Source organism: Anarrhichthys ocellatus, unplaced genomic scaffold, assembly GCF_004355925.1.
Source record: "Anarrhichthys ocellatus isolate YVR2014 unplaced genomic scaffold, GSC_Weel_1.0 scaffold6, whole genome shotgun sequence".
NCBI classification, from domain to species: domain Eukaryota; kingdom Metazoa; phylum Chordata; class Actinopteri; order Perciformes; family Anarhichadidae; genus Anarrhichthys; species Anarrhichthys ocellatus.
In genome coordinates, this window is record NW_022280036.1 from 14,918,438 (window position 1) to 14,929,980 (window position 11,543).

The 11,543-nt window shown below is 40.7% G+C and overlaps 1 protein-coding gene across 5 annotated transcripts; it reads right to left on the minus strand.

Moving 5' to 3' along the window:
• Positions 1-1,861: 1,861 nt before the first annotated feature.
• Positions 1,862-10,696, minus strand: vegfd (vascular endothelial growth factor D). Of its 5 annotated transcripts, none has more exons than XM_031846423.1 (9): positions 9,968-10,696; positions 9,248-9,487; positions 7,412-7,613; positions 7,199-7,319; positions 6,885-6,954; positions 6,608-6,735; positions 6,394-6,509; positions 5,782-5,944; positions 1,862-4,933 (listed from the first exon to the last, which is right to left on the minus strand). In XM_031846423.1, exons 2-9 carry the CDS (start codon positions 9,353-9,355, stop codon positions 4,915-4,917), a joined length of 927 nt encoding a protein of 308 aa, XP_031702283.1. In that variant the 5' UTR covers positions 9,356-9,487; positions 9,968-10,696; the 3' UTR covers positions 1,862-4,914. The 5 variants fall into 5 exon arrangements, with proteins under 5 accessions (XP_031702283.1, XP_031702282.1, XP_031702281.1 ...); XM_031846422.1 differs by having other exon boundaries at positions 9,248-9,479; positions 9,783-10,696; XM_031846421.1 differs by having other exon boundaries at positions 9,783-10,696.
• Between the last annotated feature and the right edge of the window lie 847 nt (positions 10,697-11,543).

Genomic DNA, 11,543 nt, shown 5'->3' on the forward strand with positions numbered 1-11,543 from the left:
GGGACGTGTCTTTGTGTGTCTCTGCTTCTTTGCTTTTGAGTCAGTGACCCCAGTACTATTTTTACTGTATGTTTTCACTAAACAGTTTGATCATAAGAACCTTGCATAAAGATATATAGTTGAATTATTGTACCAAGGAGTACTCCAATGTTTAAATATTGCACTTCCATAAAGTTTAGGGACTCGAGAGAGACATTTTCATTATTATAACAATGGTCGTCAAAGCAGCAGAGCATATGGGTCAAACTTTAAAAAAGCTTGATCCTACATATTCCAGCCCTGTCTCCAGAAAGTACATTTAAACATATATTACAAATTGGTTTTACGTCCTTTCTGCCTGTATTATGTTTAAAGGCAACTTTTTTCCAGTGCAGAAGGTTTAATATCTTTGTACCACACAGCTGTCATAAGGACACCCTTGACTCACACTTACACGTGTGTGTAAAATAAAATAAGTTAAAGGCAGAGAAAGATGGATGTTCCTGTTTAAAGTGAATTACTATTAGTTATATCACATGCTTCAAGTCACGGAGTAAGTTTAAAACCAAGACCACTATCTTGCTCCTTAAGTTACTGTTGTGAGCTTCTGAACATAGCTATAAAGAGAATAGAGAGCCATGCTAGTAGCTAGGAGACAGGTTTGACCTTTCCCATAATGCAACACGACATCATCTTTTAATTAGTATATAACTACTATATTTAACACCTCCTGTTTGTCGCAGGCTGTTATAAACGTTAAGTCTCTCAGCCCAAGCAGAGATAAACCTGAAGACATCATCAGGTAACTTGGTAAAGCTCCTCCAGAGCCACAGAAGACATGATTGACTATTTTTCTGAAGTTGAGTAATATTTGTGGAGCGTCCTTTCAGGACTCTGTACAGAATTCAGAGCATATCTGTTGCCTCACCACGGCTCTCAGCAAGGCTTCGGCTGAGCCGGCGGCTTGCAGCTAATGGAGCTAGCGGCGCTTACAGCACTAACACTGCAAACATCTGTAACAGTGCTGACAGAGCTTACAGTGTTTACATGAGAAGGAACTTGAGGGTTGGTGCTACATTTCCGTGGCGAAGCAATGTAGAGAGCAGTATTAGTTTTTCGAAAAAGGCAGAATAAGGCGGGTCACCCCTTTAGTACCAAAATACCTTTAATGAAGCAAAATAACCTAAATCACAAGCAATTCTTTATGCTTTTGCTATGATGTTGCCAAAAGAAAAAAAGTCAGTGTGCTGTTAGATGTGGTATTGTTTTACATTAGTGAATATTCTGTTTGATGCTGTGATGATAACTGTGAAATTTTGAGTGTACCCTCAGAGATGTATCTTAAATGTTAGCTAAATGTGTATTTAGTGGTAACTCAGGTGTACACAGGGTGAAAAATAAACGGTCAATGTAAATGCATTTGTTAGAAATCACATGTGTAATTTGGTATATTACGCAATATGTCTCTATATTCTTTGTGGTCGTGAGTGTTTTTTTGCAATTTGCATGCAGCTCTCAAGGAAATTAAATTGACAGACTGTCTGTGTTTATCTTAAAGATATTGCACCATGCATTTCTCTTTCAAGTGGAATCAATAAAAAAGAATTGCTATCAAATTAGTGTGCATTGTATCTCTTTCTCATTATATTGCACATTGCATGAAAGTGGATCCTCGTGTGCGTCTTTGCACTTTGGTTATGTTTAGAGTGGCAGTCCTGTTGATTGTGTATACAACGCATAGTTTCTGCACCACTGTGTTCACTTGACATGATTATTCTGCACTGTCGCTAGATTTACAGTCGCCATGTCATACCGCAATGTCCTAATTTGGTATTTCAGGGGGGAGAGGATCATGCCCAGGTGGTGATGAGTGGGTGTATAATTCAGTCTGGATAGCGTTTGTTTAATTGTGGTGTAAGTGCCGTGCCAAATTTCTGTCCAGCATGGTCTCAACTATCTACTCAACATGTCATCTTTATAGTCAGGCGAATTCTGTGGAAAGTCTGGAACGTAAATAAGGATTAGTTCTTGTATTTTTAATTCAAGGAATGAATCAAATCAAGAGCAATATAAGCACATTGGCACGTGTGTTTGAGATCCCACTCAAAAAGTCCGACAGGAATCCTGCAATAAATAAATAAAATTAAAATAAACATAAATGAACATATTAAGAAATGTAAATAAAGAAAAAAAGAAAAAGCATTTATCCCAGGGGCACTCTGCGTTCGAGTGTAGCTCTTACAAATCTATTGATCACTTACAAATAAAAATATGTGAAAACAGCAACATGGTAAAGCAAGTAAACAGTAAATCTGTGTTCTGTTACTGTGATGTTTTTATCTTGTGGACATGTTTAGTGTTGTTATTTTCCTGGGTGAGACCAGAGACAATGTTCTGCTCCAGCTCACAATAAAGTTTATTCTTTTCTATATCTGTTGTTTACATTCATGTGACTTTTCTCTCTCTCTAACTTGTTAAAGTGATATAAAGCCTACACAGAAAGGTGGGATTCGCACCTATGGAATGGTGTGAAGTTGGATCTCCATAAGTGGCTTCAGTCACATCCTTCCATCTTAATGCATTCGAGCATCTCTGAATATAAAAACACCTCACCCCACTGTCACTCTGAAGGTCAGTGTTGTGTGAAGGTGTCGTGTCTTTTCACTCACCGGTGTATTGATCCATTCGGGTTTGCCCCTCCTGTTTTAACAGGAAGCAACCGAAGGCAAAGCGTCTGTGCGGTCAGAGGACATCAGTGGACTGAAATGTCATCGTGGTTATTCCACAGTTGATGTCAATGTCGCCTCATGGGAAATTCATGCAGAACTTATAATTGGTGACATTAGAGCATCTTTGGCAATAACAAAGCGAGTCATGTGTCATTTTGATCTTTGGTATTCAGGGAACTATAAACACATTCTCTCGTTTTTGCAACAGTGAAGAAACAGTTAAGTTGTAATGTTTGTACTCCAAGTAACAGTGAGGAGACAGCAGTACACAGAGTGCAGCAAGGGGGAGAAAAAACTCCTTGGAACTTCAGGCCTGGTTAGTATTTGGTGTCAACATATAATCTGGAATATGAAGGGTCCAATTACTAACATTTTAGTATGAAATATATATATAAGTTTTGTTCTAATATAGGGTAGGATCAGTCGATGAGTTGGCCAGGGCTGTCACTACAGAGGAGCACTAATGCCGTTTGATGGTGCTATTAGATCAAGCACAGAGGAGCTTTTTACTGTCAAGCACCTTTATTATAATTATCATAATGTATATGAGCGCTGAGAGATGACATCAAAGCATCATGTAGCCAAGATAACAAAAGGAGGGAGAACATACTGTGCGCTCCAATGTTTGCATTTTATAGATCAGCAGCACTATCTAGGAAAAAAAAGAAAAAAAAAAGAATACCAGAATGGAAATCAATATGTTCACTAAGCAACAGTAAATGAAGCACATTTACAACTGAAGCACCTGTTTTATGAGAAGCCATATTCACAGGCATAGATTTCAAGCTTCTCTGCCACCAGCTAACAGACAAAAACCTACTGAACAGAATCCAATGCAAAAGATCTCATGTCAGCCAAATCAGTTCCTTGTACAATGTGTAAAAGTATGTTTTACTGTCTTCCAACATGGAATAAAAAATTGAATATGGCTTTTTGGACATATCTCTAAGTGATCTAAATTAATGACAAATATAAAATACTTGTTAGCAACAGTATTGGACAGCAGTTACAGCCATGAGATGTGTTACATGTGGACTCTTTCCCACCATTTTCTGCAAAACTGTTCAAGCTCCGTCGGATTGCATTGGGATTTTCAGTGAAGAGCCTTCTTCACATATTCTGAATTGGATTGAGACCTCTGACTCAAGGACATTATCACTGTTGTTTTTAACTCCTGACACTTCTATTTTTGGGCTCATTGTTTTGCTGGAAAACAAATATGCTCCAAAGTTGCAGGTTTCTTGCAGAATTTTAGCTTTTGGTGCCTTTATTTTACCCTCTACCCTCCATTAAATGAGTTATGTGACAAACTCACCGCCCCAGGGATGTATTTGTGTGCTATTAAAGAGGATGCATAATAATAATTACAGTAACAACAATGATATTGCATCAGGTTTGTATAATGCTTTTCAAAGTTCTCAAAAATGCTTTGCAAAAGTATAACAGTATGTAAATACTGCATGTAAACAGTGTTTTACATTTGTAATGAATTTAGATCTGTAGAAATCTTTACTTTGACATTGAGAGATCTTTTTCTGTCGGATCAGAGTCACAAAAAATCCAATAAATCCATTTTGATTTGAGGTTGTAAAACAATAAAACATAAAAAACATCCAAGGAAGGTGAATATTTTTATAGAGTCTGTATGAAGATGAAATCCAAGGAACTAGAAAATCAGCAGGTTACATTACGCTTGTGCTTTTTTATGAAGACTTGACTTATTGAGTATCATCACCTTCATTTTCTGTGACAGAATTCAGCAGCCCGTGTTGCCCCTGGAGAATGCAAGAAGTTTTAAAACTTCTCAAAAGTTGTGTTATCTTGCACCCTCTAAAGCTTACAGCTTTTTGATTAACAACAGGAAATAAGTGACAATTAACAATTAGTGGAATATTCCATCAGAAGTTACAGTAAGCAACGATCCAGTATCTCATCACAAACTCAAATTATAAAAATAATCGTTTAATGTAAACTACATATTCAGTGCACAAAGAACAAATGTACAAATCATTAATTTTACATATGGATTGAAACATAGGGGAAGCATGTTAAACAATCAATTAACATGGTCATGTGAGTTAATATCATCTTAATTCGATAAAGTGATCACCATAAATAGGACTGTAAATAAATTATGAGCCTTTTCTATCTGCCTCCAAACATCCTTGGCAAGCAGGTTGTCGTAATTTATTTCCCCGGTGGACTTCTAATTGGGCCGTTTGCATCTGTGAATAAAAGAGGGATAATTTAGTAACATAAACTACGCATGAATTCAGACACACTCGGGCTCAGAAAGCCTGGATCAAGCTTTCAATCCACCGGAAAGCCACACAGATCGGCCTGGATACCAGCAAGGTGCCATTTTGGCAGAAACCATCCTTCGCTTTAAGCTGAAGCCTGGTTCTTAAACTTCGATACAGCCACAAGATGGCGACAGACACCAATGATACATCGTAGTCTTCGTCTCATCAATACAAATCGATGGATGCCTCACAGAGCACTGTGGGCCATGTGCATTCTGAATTTATATGCCTGTATAGCATGGACCTCTTCAGTCATGTGAAGTATGATCAACATTCACCAAGTTTATTATTATTTCAATGGTTTGGGGAGATTCAATTTATTTGTAACGGGGCTTTATGGAAATAATTAGCGTTTTGAAGTAAAACGTCCACTAAACAGTCGGCTTGTAAACAGTAAGTTTGGCCAAAACACAGACCATCTGAGTACATCTCTATGAATTGTTTAAAAACGTTGTGTTTAAGTGTATTTTCATCAAATTTAAAGTTACAGTTGAAGTCAAAGAATAGGCAAAGACATTCAGTAGCATTTTTATCTATGGAGCTTGATTTCAATAGGGATATTGCCTCCTTTACATGAGGCAAGGATACAACTTTGTCCTTCACTGTTTCACCCTTCTCTCGAATGATAATATAGTTTAGTTTCCTTACATTCCTATTCATTAGCTGCTTACTTTTCAAAAGAGACCAGATATATGCATACAAGCCTTGTGGTTGAGGAGCTATTTTCCCGAGGGATAGGGCTGAGGGTTAAATGCTTCTCTCTGTCCTACCTGCAGGAGGCTTGATCAAAACGTTGCTTGTGGGCACAGATGGAGGAGTTGAGTCGACAGCGCTGGATCGGTCTTGGCTGCAGAGTCGGTGCAGGTCGAGGGAGACAGTCACAGCGCTCAACGTCTATCTCACAGTCGGGCATCCATGAACCGAGTGGAAACTCTAAACAGGAGGTAAAAATGTTGCATTCAAGTCACAAAGCAAATGCAAGTATCAGAAATGTTGTTTCATCTTGTTAGCTGAATCTCCGTGGTTTCACACAGCCTACATCAGTTTGGAAAGTCCGTTATTAGACCCATCAATTCACCAACCTCCTTGCTACGCAGACTGTCGCTCTTTTTACTGCATCACCTGTCCGGATTACATGTGAATTGATTGCTTATAGTGCTTTTTTTTTAGGTTTAGCCACAAACGGTGTATGAGAAGCTCCTGAACATGCTCACAAAGACAATGCTGGTGTTTTGGCAGATATAACATTTTCCATCTTCATTTGGTCATAAACCAAAAGTGATTAGGATACGTCCTCAAGAAATGTGTGTTATGTGTTATTATGTGCCAATACATTCAACAGTTGTTGAGATACACACACACACACACACACACACACACACCTGGAGAACTGGAAGGGTAAGGTATGCATCTGTCAGTTGAACAATCCCAAATCAAACCACTGGCACAAAGTCTCCTGGAGTCCTCTGCCTCTGACAGCTGGACCATCGGAGAGCAGCTGACAATGAACCAGATGGATCACAACAGAATATAAAATGCATTTCTCAAAAAAACATAAATTCCTTTGAGTAAGATTGATTGACATATTGGACTCACCCACTGCCCCTGTGAGGTTGAGCATTACGTCGTATTATGGCGGGCTCCATGCACCTGCACTCTGTATGGTTAGCTACTTTTAATAGCACGGGCTCTGGTACAAACTTAAATGGAATCACACCAAGGACCTGAAATGCACAGAATCACACACACACACACACACACACACACAGTGTTTGACCGCTGAGAGCCAGTGCTGCAGTATTCAAACCCTCGGAAAAAGGTAAAATAAAAAGGTTTCATAGTATATGCACTTATCTGAGATTTGGTCACTCACAGTTTTATTCACATACACAGTAGTTGTGTTTCTGCAGGTGACGCCCTCTTGATTGCAGCAGCCACTGCACCTGTCAGTAGGAAAACAAATTCACATCTGGGTAAAGTGACGTGCATAGGAAAATAAACTCAGTAGTTGTATTTGACTCCATGGAGTTGACGTTTTTAATGTCCAACTCGGCACAAGTGAATTAATGAATGACTGCTGAGAAGGTACTGTATGTCAGCTTGAGTGTACGAAGTGGGATGCAGACGCGGTGCGATAGAATTGAGCTTGGTGTTAAAGGTCTGGATCTGGTTTCATGTCAAACAAACCTGTGGACGGACACACAGGGGGGCTTGAAGAACATCGAGGGGTCGGTGCCCAGCTCCTTGGCCACGTCGACACACGTTTCCCTCGGCATGCACTGAGTTCGCTGCCACTCTTCATCTATGGCTAAGTGGGAGACACACAACGTTCATAACCACCTCAACACACAGACTCACGCGTAACATGCATGTATGTATGTACTGTATGTTTTAGCAGACCTTTAAGTATCTCCAGGCTGTAAGATTCGGCAGCGTAGCGCGTAGAGCGGTGGGAGCCCACTGACGGCGGAGAAGAGAGGGTCTCCGGCTGCTGCAGTCTCAGACGACACCTCCACAACTTCCAGTCTGGAAAGTCTGCGAGCCTCAGCAGCTCATCCAAGCTGGAGGCTGACCGCACCTTCCTCTCCCACTGCTTCATTACCTGCAGGGATCACAGTCATTCATCCTTTATTGTTTCACATTAATATAAAGAAAACTATCTATTTTGGTGTCACTTGTTCATGTCTTTTTTGGGGGATTCTCCTCAAACATCACACATTTATTAAACTTGATTGGGAACTATTGAAAACAACTCATAAGTACAATCACGACGTCTTCCATGAAAAGCTTGTGTCATTAGTAAAGATTAATGAAGGTGAAAGGAGAAATTAACTAAATTAACTTTAAACATTTCTAGCAGCATGAACATATCTGTCTGCCTCTCGGTCCACCACTTTGGTCCGGACTGAAAATATTGCATAGATTGCCATCACATTAGGTACAGACATTCATGGTTCCCAGAAGATGAATCCTACAGACCTTTTTTCCCCCTCTGTGATTGTATGATTATCAACAGCTGCAGCAGCACATTTGTGTGCCTGCCTCTCTGCCTCTGAAGACTGACTGCCACCAAAAGTGTACACATTCACATGTTTGACAAGAATGAAATGCAGCCGCATATAAACTCAGGACATCTGACAAAGATGGGCCTGAGTCAACCAAACTACCATCATGCACTTTGAGAGGAAGCAGCAGTGGTGGGAGCAAACCATAAAACCACCTGTCATGCAACATCAGAAGGGCAAAGCTCCCATGATGACATAAATCAGAACAAACCAGAAGCTGAACAGATTAGTTCTGTACGGTTTACGTTGGATTCAGTATTTCATGAAATACAGGGTCCTTTACTCAAGATTATCCGAAAAGTCATGGGTGTGATCTTGGGAGAGGTTTAGTTCTTTGAGGCGGGAAAGCCAAAACCGGATAGTCAGTCCACAAACGTCAGAGAGGACAGTCATGAAATATTGTACTTGTCTGCAAAGTGTTTGCTTTACTTTCTCTGGACAACTGTAAGGATCCGAGCCCTGTGTGAGTTCAGTGTGTTGCAGAGTTGAGGGTGGGGCAGGTTGGCTGGCTGACTGCCTCCACAAAAAAAAAAAAAAACAGAAACAGACAATAGGGAGGTTTCCCCTCTGCAATTTCTACCAGGGGATAGACCCACTAACAGAGGGAGAGAGCGCCTGAGAGAGAGGACAGGAATTGAAAGGGAGGTAAAGTTGAAGAGAGCAAGTGTGTGTGTGTCTGGGGAGAGACACAATAATAGAGATGAATGACAGGTTGGTTAAGCAAAGAATTCAGAATATTGAGAGTGAAGCGGTTTAATTATCCCTCTGACGCAGATACAATTATGGCGTGCATTTCCTCTTTCAGCCACATGCACACCGTCAATTTTGGCTTCACTGGACAGAACATGGTGAGCACATACGAGTGTACTGCACCCTGGCAGCAACTGGTCAAGTGTGAGGTTTATGAGAGAATGAGTGAAGAGAGGCTGAAGAACACTAAAAGAGAGTGAAATCAAGCTCTGAATGTATCACCAATATAGAAGTAATGCAGTGCTTTAATTTCTGCTCTCTGGACAAAGTTAGATAATAAAGTTGTTTAAGTACAAAGGGAAACAAAATCTGTCCTTATACGTCATTGACAAACAGCAGTAAATTGCAAGAAGTGTCTGACGTTGCTGCCGTGATACACATTACATGCAATTGAAGGCACAAGGCTTCACACCACACTTACCCTACTTCCTCCCTCTCTGTGCATGCCGTGGCCCACGTTGATCCAGCTCAGCTCCACCACCAGAGTCACCAAGCAGGAGAGTCTGCACAGAGTTCGCTTCATCTTCATCTTAGTTATTCCTTGGCTCTGCTCGCGGTCTCTGAGAAGCACTCGGCTGTATGAACTTGCCTCCTTTTCCTTCTGGCAGAAACCACGTAGAGCTGGCTGCCTCTGACTCAGTTTCCCAGACCAGCTGAGTCCCTTAGACCACACACACACACACACACACACACACACACACACACACTCACTTCTCTCAGTGCCGGTATGTGCAACACAAACTCATGATCTTCCAGCTGCACAGTAAATAGTCTGTGTGTATGCGTGTGTGTGTCTAAACCAGACGTAATCTGTCACAGCAACCCAGACGGCTAGCCAAATGGAGAAGGTTAAAGAGGCTTTAAAACATGCACCTCTTACTGCGGAAGCTTTGATGCAGGACCGGAGGTGTCGAGTTAAATAACGCAGCTACTAGAAGTCAGAAGCTTAAAATCACCTCAGAAAAAGTCAAGAATCTCTTAAGGATCAGCACTCTCTTATGTCACAATGGATTGAAGGCCTGTGAGATACTTCAGCTGGAGAATCTGAACAAATTCCTTTGAGTTTCCTCTTTATATTCCCACCTGGAAAAAAAAAAAAAAATTATTCCAACTTCCTTTAACGGCTCATTTTAGTGCTTACAGTATCTGTATGTTAAATTTCCCTTCTGGTTTGTCCATGCAAAAAGGGTCCTGAGGTGCAAAAAGCAGCCACACAGTTCCTTTCTCTGAGATGTGGGCTAATGCTGAAGAAGCTAGTAAGTCTTGGTGTCTGCCCTTATGTCTCTCTACTGCTGCTGGTCTGGCTGCCACAAAGCACGCCTTTTATTTTCTTGTGTGTTCGTGTCTCTTTGTTAGTGTCAGTTTGTCAAGTGATCAAGTCCCTTGCCTGCTAAATCCCCCATCAGTATCTCTTCCTCCAGAGTTGCCAAACCGCACACATCCGAAGACCAGTACCATATGTTTTAAATGTGATCCAGACTTCCGTAACGTGTGAGGGGAAATCAGATGCCAGCACCACCCTTGTCTCACCAACACCCCACCCACCCACCCAGGCTCGTTTGACTCGCTGTCAGGAACATGCATAACAGAGGTAATGAGAGAATATTCATGATTTGTATGCAAATGAGGAACAGCTTCTTGGGTATTTTTTCGGTCAGCTGCAAAGCAATATCTTAGAAAAATCTTACATGCAAAAACTTTAAAAGCATTTCTTAGATTTTAGCCATTGAGGAAAACTGATATGTTTTGCAGCAGGATAAATCAGGTTAATAATGTGGTACATAACAGATGTCATGAAAAAAACTAATCGTTTGTGAAACCCTGGAGAAAACTCCGGGTCTGAAAAGTGAAGCGCCTTAAACCCAGGGTTCATACACATTTTGACCAATTGATTTCCATGACTTCTCCATGACTTTAAACCAAATTTCCATGACCAAACATTTTGTGAAATCTCAGTGTATACATGAAAAAGTGAGAAAATGTAGTATTTAAACTAACAATGAGAATTCCAAAGCATACAGTATACCTTAAATGACACAAACGAATGAGAGGCAATAGTTAGATTAAAAGAATAAACATTTATAAATATACTCTGGTTGACACTGACACATCAATAAGAGCTTTAGTAGGTAGCAGCATCCAACTAGTGCACATATTGCTTTCCCTTTGTAGTGCAAATTTTTCATTGAACCCCGTTACTGTATGGCTTCATATTAACTTCCACTGTTACTGTACAGCCGTTAGAATTGTGGCCTATCTTCTATTTGCAATTAATATGCATTCAATCCAGTTCAATTATTTAAATGAAAATGATAACTCTGGCTAAGGTAACTTATCAAGAGTAAAATAATAGCTGTGATCTATACACACCTCTGCATTAGCAACCCGCTGAAATGAAGGTACAGGCACCTTAACCCTCTCATTACTTCAGGGTTCTTGAGAGCAACGTGGGACTGTTGGGACTGTTAGTGCACTGGCTGTGGTCATTACACTGAACAGTGTCTGGCAGAGTGATGAGAGGGCATGTGAGCCCTTGTTGCTGTACTTCATCTCCTTGGAGCAGAGGCTGCATATAGCATACCCTGCCTTATCAATGTATTTAAAACACTGTGACAGCAGGAAGCTGTACTCACGTCTGTTTAGACCTCCACCTTTATCCAGGCCCAGCTCCACCTTTATCCAGGCCCAGCTCCACCTTTATCCAGGCCCAGCTCCAC